Source organism: Rhyacophila brunnea, unplaced genomic scaffold, assembly GCF_057557595.1.
Source record: "Rhyacophila brunnea isolate RB1 unplaced genomic scaffold, BYU_Rbru_1.0 scaffold_22, whole genome shotgun sequence".
Lineage (NCBI taxonomy): Eukaryota > Metazoa > Arthropoda > Insecta > Trichoptera > Rhyacophilidae > Rhyacophila > Rhyacophila brunnea.
The window spans coordinates 25,478,030-25,497,686 of record NW_028232882.1 but is presented as its reverse complement, the minus strand read 5'-3'; the positions used below and the strand labels follow the sequence as shown (position 1 = coordinate 25,497,686).

The window sequence follows — 19,657 nt, the reverse complement described above, 5'->3', positions numbered from 1 at the left end:
AATTAATATCAAAGCCAATCATTTAAGCTTGAAACACAAAAACGTTTATCACAAATATTGAAATGTGACTACAGCAAATATAGGATATTACCGACTTCCGACAACAGTCAAGTGTGACTTTGTAGTCTTTCCTTATAAACACAAACAATGGTAGAATTTTATTTTTCACCTTTATTGAAAAATTCTTGTTTTAACTTCCATTGCCAGGGTTCAGAATTTTATAATATGTACTATTTTGTATTGTTGTTGGTCTCTATGTCACTCGGATAATTAAGTATTCAAACAGGATGAAGTATAAAATTTTAATATGCAAACACAGTGAAGAATATTTGATTGTATATTGGATCAATAGATAGATTTCATTTCAGGAGTATGGTATAAAATAACTGTTTATAATTGGGTTTAGTTGTATGCATTTGTAAATGAGGTGACATGTCCAGTGAAAAAATGACTTATGAATTGAAACCATTCAATTTCATCGCAAAGAATACACGAATGTAAGTATGTTTTGGTGTTAAAGATTGTTTATTAGGGCCCACGATGGCCGAGCGGCTTATGCATCAGCTTACAATGTCATGGGTTCCAGGTTCGAATCCTGGGTCTGGCAAATACACATTGCTTTTAAATTTGTGTTTGGAGTCAGAGTATGGAACTAATAGGTTGAGCAAGTGACTTAACATCCATTTCTCGTAAAAACAAAAGTCTGTTCACACATATTATGATCGGACATGGTCAAAAAAAAAAAAAAAACTAGGGAGAGGTAAATATTGGGTAACCAAAATGATTAATGCACACTTGGACAGCCATACTTATGGGATGTATGTGGATAATAATAGTAATATGACATTAGTGTTGCTGAATTGGTACACACTAATTAATAATAACGATGTGTGGAGACATAAATGAATTTTAAAAAAATATTTATATAATTATTTTAGGAGACAAAATATATAATGCGACTGTGTTTTTGTTTGGAAAATGTCAAATTTACGGTATATTGTTATATAGACCAGTGTTCCGCAATTTTTTTACACCTGCAGACTGGTAAAAATAGGAGAAATATTTCGGAGACCACAAACGCAGAAAAAACTATTATTTATATAGTATTTTGTTTATTAGTTTGTACATCTTATATTATAACAGATGTACATTATGGACATAATATAAAAGTCTGATTGCGAATACAAAAAATATAACATGAAAATTATATTGTTTATTGAAATAATTAGAAATAAATCGTTAATAATAAAACTTATGGAATTTTGAGAATGCTAGTGAAATCTGCTGCTGCATCTTTGCTGGAATAATACTTGATTACCATCAGTGTTGTTTCGGAGAAACAAACCGCTGCATTGTCATCCATTCGGTTTTGTTTTTATTACTGACTGGCCGAAAAGCCTTCTCACACGAACAGGTATTCAAAAATGTAGATGATAATTTAATGGCTTTGTAACTATTTATGTTTATTTTATGTCTGGATACCAAAATGTCAAAGATAACTCGATTGGGCTATCTTATTTTCGGGAAGGTATTAATTGCACATTGATATATTCCATGGAGAGATTAGTTTTTTTGAATGAGGATTTGGTTGAAATTTTTGGCATAATGCATTTTTGGTTCGCAATTGGAAAACAGTTAGGCATTATATACTGTACTAAGGTCCCACCGCCACCCGTCATTGTCATGTATATACAGCCGTGTCTGAAAGAAGTGATTTTAAGTGCTCATTCCGTCCCGAGACGGAGCCGCATGGGACTGATGCTACAACAATGCAGTTAAAGTTAAAAAGTATACTGTACTGTGGAATCGTTACTCACCTTACTGCTTTCATAATGGTTCTACTAGATGGTATCATAGTTTTTCATACATCTCAAGTCAACTACAGGCAATCTGACACAAACGACTTAGCAATGTCTATAATATTGTCAGTTTTTGTGGTGATTTAAAACATACCAATATACTAAATAATTTATTTACTTCAATTGACACACTAAGAAAAGACAAACTTTAAAGTCAAGTCTCAGTTCTCTGAAAATGTCACCTGATCTACAAATGCATCACGCTGTCCAATTGAGCTAGGTAGAAGAGGGGCATGAGCGCTAATTAATTTAATTTTGAATATTTCAGATATAAATATTGCAAGAAGACAAAACATAAAACTTACTATTAAATGGGTACTGCGAAAATGACACGCAAATATGAATTCTAGTCATATAAAATCTATTACATGTAAATTGTACGTACCTATTGCATTTCACCGTAGCAGTTTGCCGTGAGTATTCTCATTAAAAAGAGATGACCTTATACTATAGTAATCTCTATAGCACCGAAAACAATTACGCGTTCGTGGAGCATTGCAGACAATATTGTTCCTTCAAGAATGAAAACCTAACCTAACAAATAATCCAGTATAATATAGGCTATTTTCAAAATTTGTTTGCCCCTGGCTTCCTGTAAACTGACAAAAACCGTGTTTTATTTAGTATTTTATCACAGTAGGTACTATATTACGCAAAGTTGGATGGTCTTTAATACACGACCATATATTTCCGATACAAAATTTCACAGTGAAGTGTGATATGGCGAACTGCATACGTACGAATTTCCGGACACGATAAAATCGGGGTTCTACTTGTATTAGACATATACATGTTGACACATGATTCAGCAGATCCAAATGGTGTTTGGTGACACGGTAAAGAAGAAATCAAAAAAATTAGAAAACACTCAATGCCCCAATTTTATTTGGGGCAATAAGCTATCCAGCTTCTTGAATTGCGACTGTCTTATCTCTGAATGTATGATTCTAATTTGACTACCCAAATCAGTTTAATTTGAATACTGACCAACGATACATTATGCGATATGATATCTCCATTTTTGACTCGCATATTTCTGTGATCTTATCTAACATTGTGTGTGCGTCTTTCTCCCACGACTATTATTTACTGTGCCTCAATAAATTGCTTTTTACTGTGTATCCAATATAAGAAAAAAAAACAGATGTTATTAAAATATATATATATCTAAATTTCTGTACACCTGTTTTTTTTTATTTCCTCAGCCCTTTCAACAAATTCCTGAATCCTAATCTGTATGTATGAGGTCTACAGGATTTAATCGAATTTTATAAACTAACTACATAACCATCTGCAAATTGCATTTATCTTTAGTTCAATGAAAACAAATAAATATGACTGACAAAGTTTAGTGTGCACAATTTATGTTGAATCTTCGCAGAATACCTCCACCCTTCGCCACGGGCATGGTGAATGTGCATCATACTACCAATACCATTGGAATATGCTATGAATTATGGAGGGGTCAAGAAATTATGAATTACATTATAAAAATTCTTCATTTAATAGATAAAATAATTGTTACATAATATACTCTTTCAGATATTCACTTACTGTACACATATTCATTTAACTTTTATCAACACTGATTGTTGGAGATTTAAACAGGGTATAGTAGATTTCCTCTCCATAAGCTAGAAAAGATTTCTTTCCATTTGATTGTTTCTGGTTTTGTAATCGGAGTCGGATCAAATGACTCAACTATTTGGAAAAATGATGTGGTCTTCAGCTCCAATAATAAATACATAGATTTACTTCTGCTATCGGATTCCATCACAGATATCTTAATATCACCTAAAAAAAGGAATATTTTTGTGTAAGATGATTCGATATTCACTGAAAACAAATAAGTATGACTGACAAAGATTAGTGTGCACTATTTATGTCGGATCTCAATAGCCTACTTCCTCCCTTCGCCACTGCTACCTACAACACCACTAACTATTTCAGATCTGAAAAGCCAGCTCCAAATATTGAACAGTTCGACAAATACAATAATATGCTGAGTATCTTTAGTATCGATAGATATACATGATATATAATTATATAGGAATAAGTATTTAAAAATATCAGATGAGCCCATATATAAAAATAAAGCATTTTCCTGAATGATAAATAAACATGACACTTGAGTTCAAAAATTATTTGATACATGTTTTGCATCACCACTAATATTTTGTTCTAGTGGCATCTGTTGTAGAGATTAAACAACAATTTTTGCCTGGTTGTAGACAAATGTATGACACATCATTTAAGCTGATTGAAAACCTGCGTTATCACGATAATGCTCGTTTTCCAGAGAAGGGCTCGAAACATTAGACGTATACAAAAATTACAAGACAAAATAGCTGAATATCTTCATTGTCACATTCACAGCACTGTCTCTTGATTCAATGGATCTGTAACCTTTAAAATTTAAATGATTTCTAAAGAGTGATTGTCGAATCTTTGTAATGATTTTTAATATGAGACCAGCAGAATAAAAGTCTCTTTGAATGTAGGTTACATTAATACATATCTGTCGAACTATTATGAGAGTATCCTGTCATTTGTTTTCTCTCATTGGACAAATTTGTAGCATCCAGTGGTACTAAAATACTAGCAGAAGGCCTTCATCAAACAGTGAATTTGAGAGGGACAGGTTTAGTAATTATATTCAATGTTTTGAAAACTAAAATAGTTATATTTAAAGTTTAGTGTTTGATCCTGCAAATGGAAACCTAAAAATAACATTGATCAATATTTTTGCCTATTTAGGTTTTTAATTTCAGTTGGGATTCATAATTTATTAGTTAGGATGTCACTAAATTTACAAATACATATTATCGTCACTGTTCTGGCAGAAGACACTAATTCGAAAAGATTACATATTGAGTTAGTTATACCAAAATGTTCCGTATTTCAAACTTTACCGTCTGGAAACCTTCTTAATAAATAAAGTGTTTATTCTAAAGTCATCCTTTTTACGATTACTTAATAAACTCATATGATAGACCATTTTAAACATTTTAACAACTTCAAAGTCAAATTACTCAAAACTAGTATTCTCCAGTTAGTGTGTTCTGCCAGAACAGAGACGTTATTATGATCCAAATTAACACACCTGCAATCTTCGGTGAGTTTATGACCCACAAGGTAAACAAATATAGTGGAAATGACTGAACAAAATACTGGATTCTTTTTAATATTCCACTAACGAGTATCAACGTGACTCGAAACTGAAAGAAAATAAGATTCAATTATTAAAAAATATTCATGCCAAAAAACAGGTTACGAAAAATTGATTGCCGCAAACAATATTGAGTGCACATATTTTAATTTTAAGATTTTACCATTTATTTATTTATTATATTATGGTTTCTGCTTTATTCAGAAATGTTTAAAAAGAAAATCCACTGATTTTAATAAATAATAATTTGAATTATTTAAAATTCTGAAGTAGACATCAATCTATACTATTAATATTTATTAAAGCTCAGTGAAGTCAGCTCAGGACTAAATAAGTATGTCTTATTGTCTGCACAATCAATTTTCTAGTAATGAACTTTGAATAGGTACTTACAACAGTGAAAACAATGTAGTACAAGGCTGTCGTGGGTAGCAGAAATAATAAAATTGTAAAGGCCAGAGTTCCAATAAATAGTTGGTGATGACTATATTGGCAAGAGTCCACACCGCCTCTTAAAGGATTGTGTTTTCTTCCTATAAACAGTCTCCACAGCGATATCAGACCACTAACTTGTATGTTGTACAATCTACAATAAAAAACAACATTAAAAGAAATCCAACGGATGTGAGGTTTTAATGTCATGAAACAGTCGGGAGCCGTTTCAGACGGGACACCGGTGTCGTGCTCGTATATAATATAGGAGGCATTTGTATTCAAATAAAGGGGCCTTTGTATTATGTTTATGGACGCCCCAGAGCTAGTGAGTCAACTCATAATTTCGCGTTATAAATTAGAACATGAAACTGGCAGCTTTAATAAAAACAAGTGTATCGGCGGCTTGAGAATGTAGCGGCCGACGGAAAAGTGTACCGGACACGCGTTGACTCATTAGCTCTGGGGCGTTCATAATACAAAGGCCCCTTTATTCAAATACAAAGGCCTCCTTATTATATACGAGCGCGACACCGGTGTCCCCTCTGAAACGGCCCTTACAGGCAGTTTAAAATCCAAAGATGTTGAAAATCTCCTATAAAGATGGAGCCTAAATGTATGAAATTGAAGGAAAAAAACCACTGGTCCACTGATTAAGTTAGCTATAAATGACTTCGCCTTGTAGGTTCATTTGAAAAGAACTTCACACCGTTGCTGTGACATTTATTTGCCAGTTCGCAGAGCATAATAATATAAGATAATCTGTCACAATGAGTAGATAAGCAGCCAGTAAAATTACACATAGGCATTATTATTTAGTTAAAAAATCCTGTAAAATTTGTGTAAAACCCTTTATAACTGCACTTGAGTAAGTGATCACAATGAACATAACAAATGGCCAGCATATTATGTGAATAAGAACATAGTAATGGCAACTGAGTGATATTATTTGATTATTATGATTAATTTGTAAACTGTGCCAAATCAACAGTCCCACGACGGCCGCGCGTGCGCCTTAATAAGCGTCGGCCTATAGCATTGTGGGTCCCAGGTTCGAATCCTGGGTCTGGAAAGTACAAAAATTGTTTTTCAATTTTTGTATGAGTCAGAGTATAGACCTAATAGGTTGAGCAAGTGGCTGACATCCATTTCTCGTAAAAACAAAAAATCTGTTAATACAAACCCCCACTCTGTGGAGGCCCATATGATTAGGGATTGCAATACCAAATGAAAATACTAATACCGGTATTCGTGAAATATATGAAAAAAACAGAAGTACCCACCAATAAATATATAATAGATGTCTATATAAATCTGTTTAAAATATTTTATAGCACATGCCATTGCTGGTCGCCAAGGGCGTTGAAGGGCAATGGAAATAAACCAAACATTGCGTAACCTGACAAAAAACACAGTCATGTTAAACCTATTATGTCATTAATACATTTTGTTTCAACTTTCAATGTCGAATATATCGGTATTGAGTGACTTTTAAAACCGGTATTTCAGTATCGAAAAATACTGGGATACCGGTTTTGAAATACCGATATTGCAATCCCTACATATGATCTTATTAGGATCGGACACGGTCGAAAAAATAAATAATATTTTTAAATTCTAATTGTTCTCATTGTGCTGTCGTTTAATTGTTGTGGAAAATTAAATAATGCTTTGATTCGAGATTTTGTTTAATTTCAGACTCACCTTGCAGCATATGTGTATATGCAATATATGTGGAAGCTCACCAACGATAATAAATCAGACAGAATCGCTGCTTGAAATGATATACCCAACATACCCAGCAATTGGAAAGCCTGCAAGGCTATTTCTAATACGTTCTTTGATATCACTGCAATCCAAAAGACGCAATATTAGAAATGCATTTTGAAGATATTGGTAATATATTTTATTAAAATTTCATCACTTATTTATAAAAGCTGGTCAAAGAATTATCCCGCACGTACATACTAATCCCAGGTAACTTCGTAAACTTTATCTATTTAACATACACAAATCACATGTAACCTAACACACTGACACAAAGTTGACATTACATTGCTGACTGGGAAAAAAACCTATGCTTTCAACTTAATTAGAAAAATATATATATATTACCCAAAAACATCCACCATAAATCGATATGGTACAGGAAGAATTTTCCAAGCATACTGTTAAATGCATGATTCAATTTAAGACCAGCCGGTGAACCCATTAGCCATTTCAGAAGAGTTTTTAGATTTTCCACAATGAGCTGAAAAGAATTAAATATATTGTAAATATGTAGGTATAATGTTTAATTTTCTAAGTGTCTCTTTCGAGTTGCGGTAACATCAATCAGTATGGCGTGATTTAATTGGTGTGCGTTGCAATAGGTCTCAAACTTGGATCATCCTTGTCTCTCATTCCGGTGTCTCCAGTCAATTGCTAAGAATCTAAGTTCTTCACACTACGAGACGATTCTAAAACTAATTCTAAGCCAGCTCTTACATCAGAACTCACCTTGTTAGTAACATGTCGAAAACGTCGATGTGACGTCATCGTTATTCATAAAATAGACGTTGCCAAATGGAGCTCCGCAGATTGGTCACTGTTGCAAATCGACCTTGTCGCATGCGACTTTCCTACTTAACGAGATCGGCTCTACCAATATGAGCTAGCATGTGCGCTTGCGCAAACTGCTCTCATCGGCCATTTTATCTAGATCTCAGAATGCACTGTGCATCGATATATGCCTAATTGACGGATGAATCCAATATTTTCGCCTTCTACTTAAATTTCTGCGGTACCAATACATAATAATCGCTGTTTCCGCGTCTAATGACATATTTGCGTAATGGCGTTTAACTTCTAGCTAGAGCAGCGGTTTCCAACCTGGGAGGCGCGATCTATTGCCAGGGGAGGCGCCAAAATTTTTTAATAAATTAATTTTTATACCATAATATCTACAAATAAATAAAACTTCATATCTTAACGTAACAGTGAAAATTCAGTGCATGAATGATTATTTTAATATATATTACATAATACATAATATATTTAAATCCTATTAAAAAATATTTGGAGCGGAGAAATTTAAAAATGGCGCTTTTGCAAACGCTCTGTTTCGGTAATGCACAAAACGACCGCTGGTTACATGAAAACAATAACCTCAAATTTAAATGTCACTCGTAGCTAAAGTGTCAACTGAAGCGTGTAGGCAGGGTGTGATATTGTTTTTTTAAATTGTTTTTGACGTGATTTCTTTAATATAATATAATAATAAAATATTTTTTAGTGGAATGGATACATTTTTGAGTGGTTGTAAGAGAAAAGATGCTGATACTAGTGCGAATAAAACCGAAATAGAACAAGGAAGTAAAGCTCCCAAGAAAAGACAATACAGTTCATCCTATTTATCATTAGGATTCACTAGTGTTAGTATAGATGGCTTGGAAAAACCAATGTGTTTGTTGTGTTCGAAAGTTTTGGCTTCAGATAGTATGAGACCAGTCAAATTAAAACGGCACCATGAAACTCTACATTCTGAATATGTTGACAAGCCCATGGAATTTTTTCAAAGAAAATTGGATGAGCTTAATAACCAAAAGCAAACGTTCAAAAAAATATTTTCTGTAACACCAAATGCATTATTATTGGCTTCGTACCATGTCTCTTACCGAATCGCAAAATGTAAGAAACCACATACAATAGGAGAAACTCTAATTTTACCAGCAGCTATTGATATGGTTCGAATAATGTTCGGCGAATCATATGCAAAACAGTTGCGACAAATTCCGCTTGCTGATAATACAGTCGGAAGAAGAATCAATGATATATCTGAAGATATTTGCGATCAATTAGTTTCTCGGCTGCGTACTTCGAAATTCGCCATACAAGTAGATGAGGCGACTAATATAGCTGAAGATGCCCATTTAATTGCATATGTTCGATATGTTGGGGGAAATAATATATTAGAAGATATATTATTTTGCAAACCCATTCCTGGAAGGACCACATCCATTGAAATTTTTAATATAATGGACAGTTTTTTTGAAGAAAACGACATAACGTGGAATAATTGCATTGGACTGTGTACTGACGGTGCTCACTCAATGTCTGGACACAAAGCAGGTCTTCAAGCATTAGTTAAAAAGAAAGCACCAAATGCTATCTGGACGCACTGTATGCTTCATAAAGCAGCTCTAGTGTCAAAAAATATGAGCGAGGAACTTAACAATATTTTTACAAAAATTACAAAAATTATAAACTACATTAAGAACAGTCCGTTGAGATCTAGGCTGTTTGCAAAGTTGTGTGTAGATATGGAAGCTAATTATACTTCACTTCTGTATTATTGTGAAGTTCGCTGGCTATCTCGTGCAAAAGTGATTCAAAGGGTATTTGAACTCAAAGAAGAAATAGCAACCTTTCTCGAAGGAAATCACCATGAAGAGGCACATTTGTGGACAAACGATAATTTCCTTGTTAAACTTGCCTATTTGGTTGAAATTTTTGGAAAATTGAGCAGTTTGAATAAATCAATGCAGGGATCACAAATGCATCCACTTGTTCAAAAAGACAAAGTAAAAGCTTTCATTAAAAAGTTGAATTTATGGAAGTCAAATTTACAAAAGAATGAGTTGGACATGTTTTCACTGCTAAAAGATTTCTGGGCCACAGCCAATATTGAAACAAGCAAGAATCTTTTTATTGAACACTTGGATGGTTTAGTGCTGCATTTTTCAAATTACTTTAAAGACCTTGATTTTTCAAAGTTTTTGTGGGTACAGAATCCATTTATCGACAATGAAGATGACGAATTTGAGCTGACAACCATTGAAAAGGAAAAGCTGGTAGAATTATCATGCGATAGCCTACTAAAACAAAAGTTTCAAAATGAAACCTTAATTCAATTTTGGATGAATCTTAGCGGAGAGTATGAATATTTGTATTACAAAGCAATGCAAGTGCTTCTACCGTTTGTAACGTCGTATTTATGCGAAATGGGCTTTTCGGCACTGGCTGCAATGAAAACGAAATATCGAGCTAGGTTAGTAGTCGAAAAAGAGCTACGAGTGGCACTCTCCACATTGCCCCCAAGATTTGATAAGCTTTGTGCCAATAAACAACAACAACCCTCGCATTAAATTTTTATGCGATAGATGTAGGTGGAGTAAATGTTTAAAAATATTTTTTTATAAAAAATTTATCTACACGTATGTGTATGTTATAGTTAAACCTTGTTATTATACTGTTAATTGTAGTTTTCAGTTTTTTTTTATAATAAACTTTTTATTACCATTTAAAACGTTTCTATATTATTTAATCTATTAAAACAATAAAAGGTAAGGGAGGCGCGGAAAAAAAAAATTTTCTTCGGGGAGGCGTAGTAGCATAAAGGTTGGAAACCGCTGAGCTAGAGTATATTTTGATGTTTTGAGAGATTACGTGAGTGTGTCGCTTGGTAGATATGAGAGATTGTGACATGCAACACTGAGTCGCCGGTCTCGGAAGTTTTGTTCAGCACACGAGGCGAGTTCTGATGTGATAGCCGGCTAATATTTATTCTATCTATCATAATATTGATGGTTAATAAAACTAAAACACTGAAAGAATCTCTTGTGCACAACACCCATTAGAGATACTTATAAAACAGTAGAACTTCTGTTAAACAAACAATTATCTGGATTGCCTTCATCCCTAATTATTAGTCCGGATAATCACGGTTATACAGTATTCTTTATTAATATTAAGAGTCAGAAATTATACGTTATCTGGATTAGTAAAATTTTGCCTTTCTGTCAATTAAAAAGTCAGTTCAATTAATAACTAATTCAGTGATTGGTTTACCTCTATTAAGTCAAATAACTCGTTCATTGGAGAAGTTGACAATTGGTTTATCCAAAAAAGTATGATAGCTCCACCGAGAATATCTATGATCAGAGCTGTAATTAAGTTTCCTGTCTTAACGGCAACCTAAAAAATATGGCTTGTAAAGAACAATGGTACAGGAATGGAATCAGTTGACAGTGTTCTTCAAAGTCAAATCGTTGTCGATTATGGGAGATGTCTACAAACCAGTCGCAATTGTGGTCGATACTGGGCAGCAAACTGCGAGACAATTGTATGAAAATGATATACTGCTAACAGCGATTGTATTTTTCTGATGGCATCAACCTCAGTGTCTCTACCCTTAGTCTATCTGGCAAGAGATTTATGTATGCCGTAAGAAAAAGGTAATTTTCAGCATCAAATGCATTTATTTTTACCTCTAAACCCACTCTTAACTGGTTCTATGCCTTCAGTGAGTTTTCTCGCTCTATGAGGCTGTGATCAACAGGCCGCACATACAAATTTCGCGAGTTATCTCGTCTGACTTTAAACTCAAATTACTAGCCACTGTCGATCTTTTTGCATAATCTAAAAAATTAAACACACAGTGACATCTCTTTGAATAATTATGAAACACTAAACCACAAATTATCAGTATTAGTGATTTTAGTAAGAGCTTCGCTTTACATTCAACGTGTGTCAGATACTGCCATAGTAATATCATGAGACTTAGAAAAGGTTAATACAGCTAAACAACTTAAGCAAGGACCTGTGCAGAAGGACACTTACTTTCGTGCGCATATAGAAGGTGTGTAAACGCTGCGTCTGTGTGTGAATAGTCTGTTTTAGACGATACAATAGTATATTTACAGTTGTACAATAAATACCCTATCTCGATCGGGGTATTACAAAAAAACCATTACAAAGAATACCTGCAGCATTATAATCAGTTAATGTGGGTTTAATGATTTATTTCCTTTCAAACTCAATAATTACCTTGTATTAATTAATAATAATTAAGAAACTAACTTGTACAATTTTTAATATGCTTACCCTTTTTTCTTCTTTGATAGATTGTACGACCCAATATATTATTTTTGAGAACTGACATATTTGGATGTATAAATTGGAGTAATTCAGTAATGGCTTCAACATATTGAACAGAACGCCAAAAAATGTCAATAGTCTACTAAAGAAATTTATTGGAAATGTTTCAGTTTGTGAATCCTCTATTGTACAAGAGTGATTTTTATAATTAACAATAGTTTTTAAAACGTCAAATTGATTCAGTTGGGAGGTATATTCTTCGATTTCAGGATGTTCAAAAGCCGGCGAATGGAATAAACATTCTGATATATCTATGGCATCTTTGTTGAAAAATATTACTACAGTATTCCTAAAGTTTAATTTTACATCTAAAATTTTCCCATTGATTTTCAATGTTTTCAATTCAATATTTCTGTTTTCAGTCTCCAAATGAATATAATTCAGATATCTATTAACGTTTTCTTCATTTTTGCAAGAATTTTTCTTGGTTATGAAGCCATATAAAATACTGCGATTGTTCAAATAAGGCCATTTCTTACAACATTTGAAATTGTCGTTATGTGCCTCTTTGTCTGTATCTTCTACAGAACAATAGTCATTTAAATATAGTCCCAAAATATCATCTGAAATGGTAACAACATAGCCCATAAACGTTATTTGGCGAGTTTTTATGCGAGTGAAGTCTGGAATAAATATGTTTATATCACGAGATTCCATTATTTTGCGTTGAAATATAACTCGTCTCCATAAACAGTCATTTACATTATTTAAGCCTCAATTAAACATTGTATTTGTTGGAAATTTAAATCAAAACACAGTGGATCGTGACAGGTTAACAGTTGACAGATTGAGTGGCGTTTGCCAGATAGGAAACTAGATTCAGAGCCAATTTATTTTTTAAATGTCAAAATTATTGGGAATATTTATGTCAAGAGAAAATAATAAAATAGTATTCAAGAAATACTAAAAAACATTGATTTAATTTTAAAATGCTGGTTTATTATTTTTAACTTTTTCATACGTAACCATAGACAATTTTATAAATTAATTTTAGTGTCTATACTTTTTGTATGCTTTTTGTGTTCTTTCCGGCATTGGTTTTTACAGAGAAGTACGTGTTTCATCTTAATATTTTTATATCTGTTTTTGAATATCCCATCTTATCCGATAAATAAATAAATCGCGCACTCTTTGGTTCTTCATTCTTCACATATTATGTCTACAGTAATATTTTTGATGATTCTAGTGCTCAGATGAATGGCAGAAAATATTGTATTGCAACTGTCAAACGATGTGAAATATTGTTAACCGACTTATAATAACAGATATTGTATCTCGCTTCTACTCTGGTTTATGCTGCCAAGTGCACTGGGATTATATGTTCATTTAATCGGTTTATACGAATTATATTCGATCTGTAATAATTTATAACCTATCTTTTTCAGGCCTTCCAGTTTTCACAATGGCAAAGTCTAAAAATCACACAAATCATAATCAAAGTAAGTAAATATGTTCATTATTTTTATTATATGGTTTACAAACGAATGCACATTCCACAATTTCTTATATTAACTGATAACTGCAGAGAAAAATATCGAATCTCTTTTTGCTTTCTATTCTAAATTAGTTATAAATGTCATCAACGAAACATGGGATTCTATTTATTTGAAACCATTCGTGTTTGGTATTGGTTTACACAGCTAATCTTGTGCCATTAAGCATCTACTTCTTAGTAAAAGCGTAGACAACCAAACGTGTACAGCGTAGACTGCGCAAGGGTTTTAATTTAATTAATTTAAATTGTTAACGAGTTTAGGTGGTATATTTTTACTATTCACAATGAATTAAAATAGAAACCCATAATATGGGTTAAATTTTAGTTACTTTACTTCGGTCATCCTTTGTATAGTTTTTAGTATGGATTTTATAGTGAAAATGACTAAAAGGTGACAGTAGACATGATCCTTTATTACAATTCATTGTGAATATAAAAATATTAAAACATTCAATGTCACATAATATATAAATTACGCATTGTCCGCTCTTACCTGTTAAGTTGTCTATGCTCCTGTCAAAAAGTACATTGTATTTATGGTACAGGACTGACATGTACCGCAGGAAAGATGTAAAATGGTGGAAAACTATTATAGCCTGTATTTACTCGCGGCAGTACATACTATCGTGGTCATAACAAAAAAATGCATGTGTTAACAAATCTTATCATGCAGGTAGCAAGATAGCATGCAAGGATCACAACAATTCAGCAGCTTCTATAGATATCTGTGTCTGCACCAGTGCTCGAAATGGAAAAGTTTACGAACCGAGCGCTCGACAGTTTTCTGGAGATATTTAGTTTAGTTTATCAAATTTTATGTATATTTCATAAAAATAAGTGTGTTCGTTTTTCTATTATATGGCCTATCTAGCTCAGATGGCCAAATTATTTTTCCACGAGATGGAGCGATAATTTTACCGATTTCACGAACAGGAACGGCGCTCTGGTCCATTTCGAGCCCTGGTCTGCACGATTAAACGATAGTGGCTAACCTGCCGGAAATATTTAAACTACACCGCACAGAACATTCATTTTGACATTTATCAATTTTCACAACCTGTCGAATAGTACCATACAATGACAACGCGTCTCGCTTATGCTTGAAGAATGAGATTGCCGAGACAGTCAACACTTTTACATGTAAACAGTTATTATCGCGATTGTTTATTTTACACACTATTGGTGCCAGTAAATCCATGCACATATGTACTAGGCGCTATTAGTTTCATTACTATATACCAAAACCTAACACAACTTGCTTATTATTGGGTTATAGTAGTTTTTTGGTTTAACTTTATCAAAAAACCACCACCATAAGCCTCTTAACTTTAAATTTCTGATGACAGATAATTGAAAATAAATTATGATTTTACTAATTGAATTAAATCATCTTTTATTACAGACAGAAAAGCCCACAGAAATGGCATCAAAAGGCCAAAGAAGAACAGGTGCGAATCCACCTTGGGAGTAAGTTTTAAACTTTTTTGTTTACCATTTATTAACCTCATCGGGTTGACAGTTAAGACGGCTAACTTATTGTAACAATTATAATACATAAATATGATAAACTACCGTCGATAGCTGCCGATACCCGCCATGTGTATAGAGTGGACCCACAAGACTAAAAATTAACAATTTGTCCATGCTTATAATATAATTTTTCTTACGAAAAGAAACTACCAATATTCTGGAAACCCAACAAACTTATGAACAGGTTTTTATATTATTGTTTGCTAAAATTATTGGGATTTGATGCCCTCATGTATTTTTTGCCGTTAGTAAATTATTCAAATAAATATTACAATAGATTAGTGCAGCTAATTCGTATAAAGATAACTCAAATCAGTTTGTCTCAAACAAAATAGTGGTTCTGATAAAATTGACAGTCAGTGGCCGAATGCTTCTTACCAATATGCCACAGCTCATCGTACGAGCTCTACAAAGGATTAATATGCTCATTATTGTCTTTTCAAACAGGAGGTTAATGCTGCGCGCTGACACAACCACTAGTAGCCACTTTGTAGTGTGCTGGACTTAGTGTAACCCACTATGGAATCCAAACCTAGCCGTCATTTCGTGAGGACCGCCCATATGTGCATACTTAGTTTGTAACACGCATGGGACTTATTGGAGTTTTCATTTATTTCCAGATGGACGCTAAGTTCTTGAGAAACCAGAGATTTTCAAAGAAGCACAACCTGAAGCCCACCAAGCAGGCTGAGAGGACTGCCCAGAATCTGGTTAAGAGACAAGAACAGAAGAAACCATAGACTACGATTTCTTAATTACCATAAAACAAAAAAAAATGTTTTACGTTTACATGAATATATTATTGTAACACTTGACTGTCAAACTATATCCATGAAAATATAAAATGTGATAAAAATTAATGGTTTCTTTTTTTAATTCAAACACATTCTCACATTTGTTTAATTCAAATCAGAAGAGGAAAGATATTGTGTGATATTTTTTGTTCGACCAGTCTGTCAAAAATATCAAATCGTTGAATTGAAATAATGTCAATATAACATCCACAGTTATTTTACTCGTTCTTTTATACTAGTCAGCGGAGGGGTCGTGGAGCTGCAGTCTTCGACTCTTGGGCTGTCCAGTTTTTTTGTATTCCGAGGAGCTACATTCGTAGACGTTTGGCCCTCGTTCGGAATTATCGTACTTCCCTTTTTTTCTGGCGCTATAGGAGCGTACCTAGCCGGGCGTCGTCTGCCTTCGCGACTAGGGCGAGTTAGTGGTGTGACTACTGGGCCAGGCTCGTCCCGAGCAGTGGATATCTTTCTATGGAAAGTTTCCCACTCGTCTGCTGGTCTCTGTAGCATCACCCCATGGGTAGATACCGTGCTTGCATCCGTGGTCCTACCGCTGTGGGCAAAGCGTGATTTAGCGGTACAACGGCCAGGCTCGTTGACAGCATGGCTTTCCCACCGGTAGTAGGATGGTTCCTAGCCGCAAGTATTCTCTTCCACTTCCTCTTCTTTCTTCTCTTCGCGGATGGCGACACTTCGAGAGTACCTCCCGTTGTTCCACGACATCTTTCAGGCGTCACGTCCCTAGCCTCCTCATGAACCTGCGACGAGAAAGGAGAGTGCGCACTCTCCACACCATCAGGCTCTAGTATCATAAGTTGCCCGATTACGCTGCCTTCAGATTCGCTCACTTCGAGAGGAGACCCCCTTAGTGCTTCCAAATTGTGTCTTCCGCTTCCGTCTCAGCGGGAGGGTAATGTTTACGGATTTGATCCACATGAAATTTATAAGGTCGGCCACGCCGAACTACGTAATACATCACTCTCCCAACTTTCCAGATAATTTTATGAGGTCCTGTCCATCTAGGTTCAAGTCCCGCACTTGCCCCTGGCCTTGTTTTTGGATATTCCTTTGTGTATACCGATTCCCCAACTTGATAAGCCGGTGGTTCAGCCGCACGATCCTGTCTTCGGCGTTGGAAATACCTTTCTTGATTGGCAAGGACAGCCTCATTCATACCTTCACGGTTCTGCTCAACTCCATTACTCTCTCTCGATCTTAACGCGTTGGACCAATATCCAGGCCTACACATTTTCGCTCACCAAAGTACTTCAGCAGGGGTGAATCCCGTGGCTGCATTGCGCCGGCATCGTAAATCACCCAGTACGTCTGCAAGATGGGCATCCCACGTATTTTTGTCTACGCCTGCTAAGCGAATACGCAACCCTTAATCTCCTGGTTACGGCGTTCAGTCGGATTCTGTCTGGGATTGTAGATGGCAGTTGTCCATTGTAAACAATCCCATTCTTCCAAGGCTGCGAGCCATGCCGGGTGACTAAATTGCATTCCGTTGTCCGTTAAAAGCGCCCATGGACTTCCATAACGCAGGATGATCTGTTTTTTAAACGTGTTCTGTAGTATAAGGTCCCATCAGGTCTAATGCCAGGAACTCCCACGGCCGCTTAGCTTCCGTATGAGAAGTTTCAGCTGCCCTAAGCTGCAACGCACCACGCTTCCGGGTGGCACATATGCCACAGGCCCGTACGTAACCTTCCACTTCACGTCTACGCCTGCGCCTGCGCCACACGAATTCATCACGGATAGCGTAGTCGGTCTCCAATGATCCTGGGTGACCATTTTCGTCGTGAAAAATCTTCATAACCTCCTTTTTAAGCGAGGCCGGCACTACGATTTGTTGCGCTTGACTTTCGCTTACTCGTACCAATATACCGTTTTTCACAATCAGGCCGGCGAGTCCTCTACTCGGCCCGGCATTTGAATTTATACGTCGTATTAAGTCTCGTATCGTCGCATCCGTTTGTTGTTTATCAATAATTCTTTGTCGCAGCTCAACCGTTGTGAGCAACATCGCTGTCACTGGTGCGGGTTTCCGCGTGGGTGCTTCCATTCGTTTGTTTATTTCCTCTGCGTCCTCAGCGCTAGCTGCTGGTCCCTGAGGAAATCTTGAAAGGTGATCGGCCAGGTGGTTTTCAACGCCTGGGCAATGTTCCGTATCAAAACGAAACTCGCTCAAGAGCATCGCCCACCGGGCTAATTTACCCTTATGATTTTTCGCCGTATTTAGCCAAGTGAGTGCTCGGTTATCGGTAATCAGCGTGAACTTTCGATCCTCAAGGTATCCCCGATATTTTGTAATACCGTAAACCGCCACCAGGGTTTCAAGTTCATTGCTGTGATACCTACTGTCGACTTCATTCACGCGTCTACTCGCATAGGCTATGACATCGCGTACACCGTCCTGTTTCCATTGGAACAGCACGGCCGCAACCCCACGTCCCGAAGCGTCCGTCTGCAGGCAAAAGGGCCTTTCAAAATCCGGTCTGGCCAGCTTTAGTGGTTGTTTCATGGCCTCTTTTATTTTTTTGAAAACGTCCGTGGCTTCATTAGTCCAGTGAAATTTTACCGTTGTTCTAAGTAATTGGGTTAGAGGGACAGCTATTTCAGCAAATCTAGGTATGTACTCCCGTAACCACCCGCATAATCCTAGAAAGCTACGCACCTCCTTCCTAGTTGTGGGCTGGGTTGCCGCTTCTACTTCTTGCAGGTGATGCAATTGTGGTTCATTTCCGGTGGCTGTAATGTGGTGCCCAAGGTAGTCGACCTCTCTGAGACCAATTTGGCACTTCTTCGGTGCCACTCTTAGTTCGTGGTATTGTAGTCTTTCAAATACCATTCGTAAATGGTTCACGTGGTCCTCCCCCGTGGTATAGTCATACACAATAATGTCGTCCAAATAGACTAAACATATATTGTTTATGAGTCCGACCAGCACCTCTTGGCTCATGAGTCTCTGAAATGCGCCGCAGGCGCCTTGTAAACCAAATGGTAAGTCGTTGAAGTGATAGCAGCTACCATCAGCCGTAGCGAAAGCCGTCAGTGGTCGGGTATCTCTATCAAGTCTTACTTGCCAGTAACCACTACGAAAATATAGGCTGCTAAAAATGGTGGCAGTGCCTAGGTCCTTGAGTGTCTCTTAAATAAGAGGCAGGGTAGTAGCCTCCTCTTTAGTGAGGGCGTTGAGTTTTCGGTAATCCACACAAAACCGGGTGGTACCGTCGCGTTTGGGTACTAAGTGTACAGGAGAGCAGTACGGAGAGTTGCTAGGCTCTAGTACACCGTCCGCAAGCATCTGCTGCACGCTTTCTTGAATTTGTCTTCGCTTATTTTCGGATTGTCTAAAAGGTCCCAACCTGAAGGGTGTAGTATCCTTTAAATGAATCCGAAATTCCGTGGTTCTACTCGGTGGTCCGTGTTCGGCAAACCGGTCGCTAAAGTCCGTCAT

General features: G+C 35.9%; 2 protein-coding genes across 3 annotated transcripts; one reads left to right on the top strand and one right to left on the bottom strand.

Annotated features, from left to right (window-relative positions):
- Window positions 1-3,344: 3,344 nt before the first annotated feature.
- Window positions 3,345-13,185, bottom strand: PIG-Q (phosphatidylinositol glycan anchor biosynthesis class Q). 2 transcript variants are annotated; one of them, XM_085949859.1, is made up of 7 exons: window positions 12,325-13,185; window positions 11,290-11,415; window positions 7,576-7,711; window positions 7,165-7,309; window positions 5,422-5,614; window positions 4,963-5,077; window positions 3,345-3,653 (listed from the first exon to the last, which is right to left on the bottom strand). In XM_085949859.1, exons 1-7 carry the CDS (start codon window positions 13,033-13,035, stop codon window positions 3,460-3,462), a joined length of 1,620 nt encoding a protein of 539 aa, XP_085805985.1. In that variant the 5' UTR covers window positions 13,036-13,185; the 3' UTR covers window positions 3,345-3,459. The 2 variants fall into 2 exon arrangements, with proteins under 2 accessions (XP_085805985.1, XP_085805984.1); XM_085949858.1 differs by lacking the exon at window positions 11,290-11,415 and having other exon boundaries at window positions 12,325-13,175.
- A 217-nt stretch (window positions 13,186-13,402) lies between these two features.
- On the top strand, window positions 13,403-16,263 carry RpL29 (ribosomal protein L29). Its single transcript, XM_085949861.1, has 4 exons — window positions 13,403-13,429; window positions 13,764-13,817; window positions 15,276-15,340; window positions 16,024-16,263. Exons 2-4 carry the CDS (start codon window positions 13,781-13,783, stop codon window positions 16,141-16,143), a joined length of 222 nt encoding a protein of 73 aa, XP_085805987.1. The 5' UTR covers window positions 13,403-13,429; window positions 13,764-13,780; the 3' UTR covers window positions 16,144-16,263.
- The last annotated feature ends 3,394 nt before the right edge of the window (window positions 16,264-19,657 follow it).

What these genes read in the sequence shown, in the direction of transcription:
- PIG-Q (XM_085949859.1), bottom strand. Translation starts at nt 13,035, where the DNA reads ATGGAATCTCGTGATATAAACATATTTATTCCAGACTTCACTCGCATA. An exon ending in CTATCAAAGAAGAAAAAAGG is followed by an intron (nt 11,416 to 12,324) that starts GTAAGCATATTA and finishes CATATTTTTTAG; the next exon opens with GTTGCCGTTAAGACAGGAAA. An exon ending in TTTATGGTGGATGTTTTTGG is followed by an intron (nt 7,310 to 7,575) that starts GTAATATATATA and finishes TTTGGATTGCAG; the next exon opens with TGATATCAAAGAACGTATTA.
- RpL29 (XM_085949861.1), top strand. Translation starts at nt 13,781, where the DNA reads ATGGCAAAGTCTAAAAATCACACAAATCATAATCAAA. An exon ending in TCACACAAATCATAATCAAA is followed by an intron (nt 13,818 to 15,275) that starts GTAAGTAAATAT and finishes CTTTTATTACAG; the next exon opens with ACAGAAAAGCCCACAGAAAT. An exon ending in GGTGCGAATCCACCTTGGGA is followed by an intron (nt 15,341 to 16,023) that starts GTAAGTTTTAAA and finishes ATTTATTTCCAG; the next exon opens with ATGGACGCTAAGTTCTTGAG.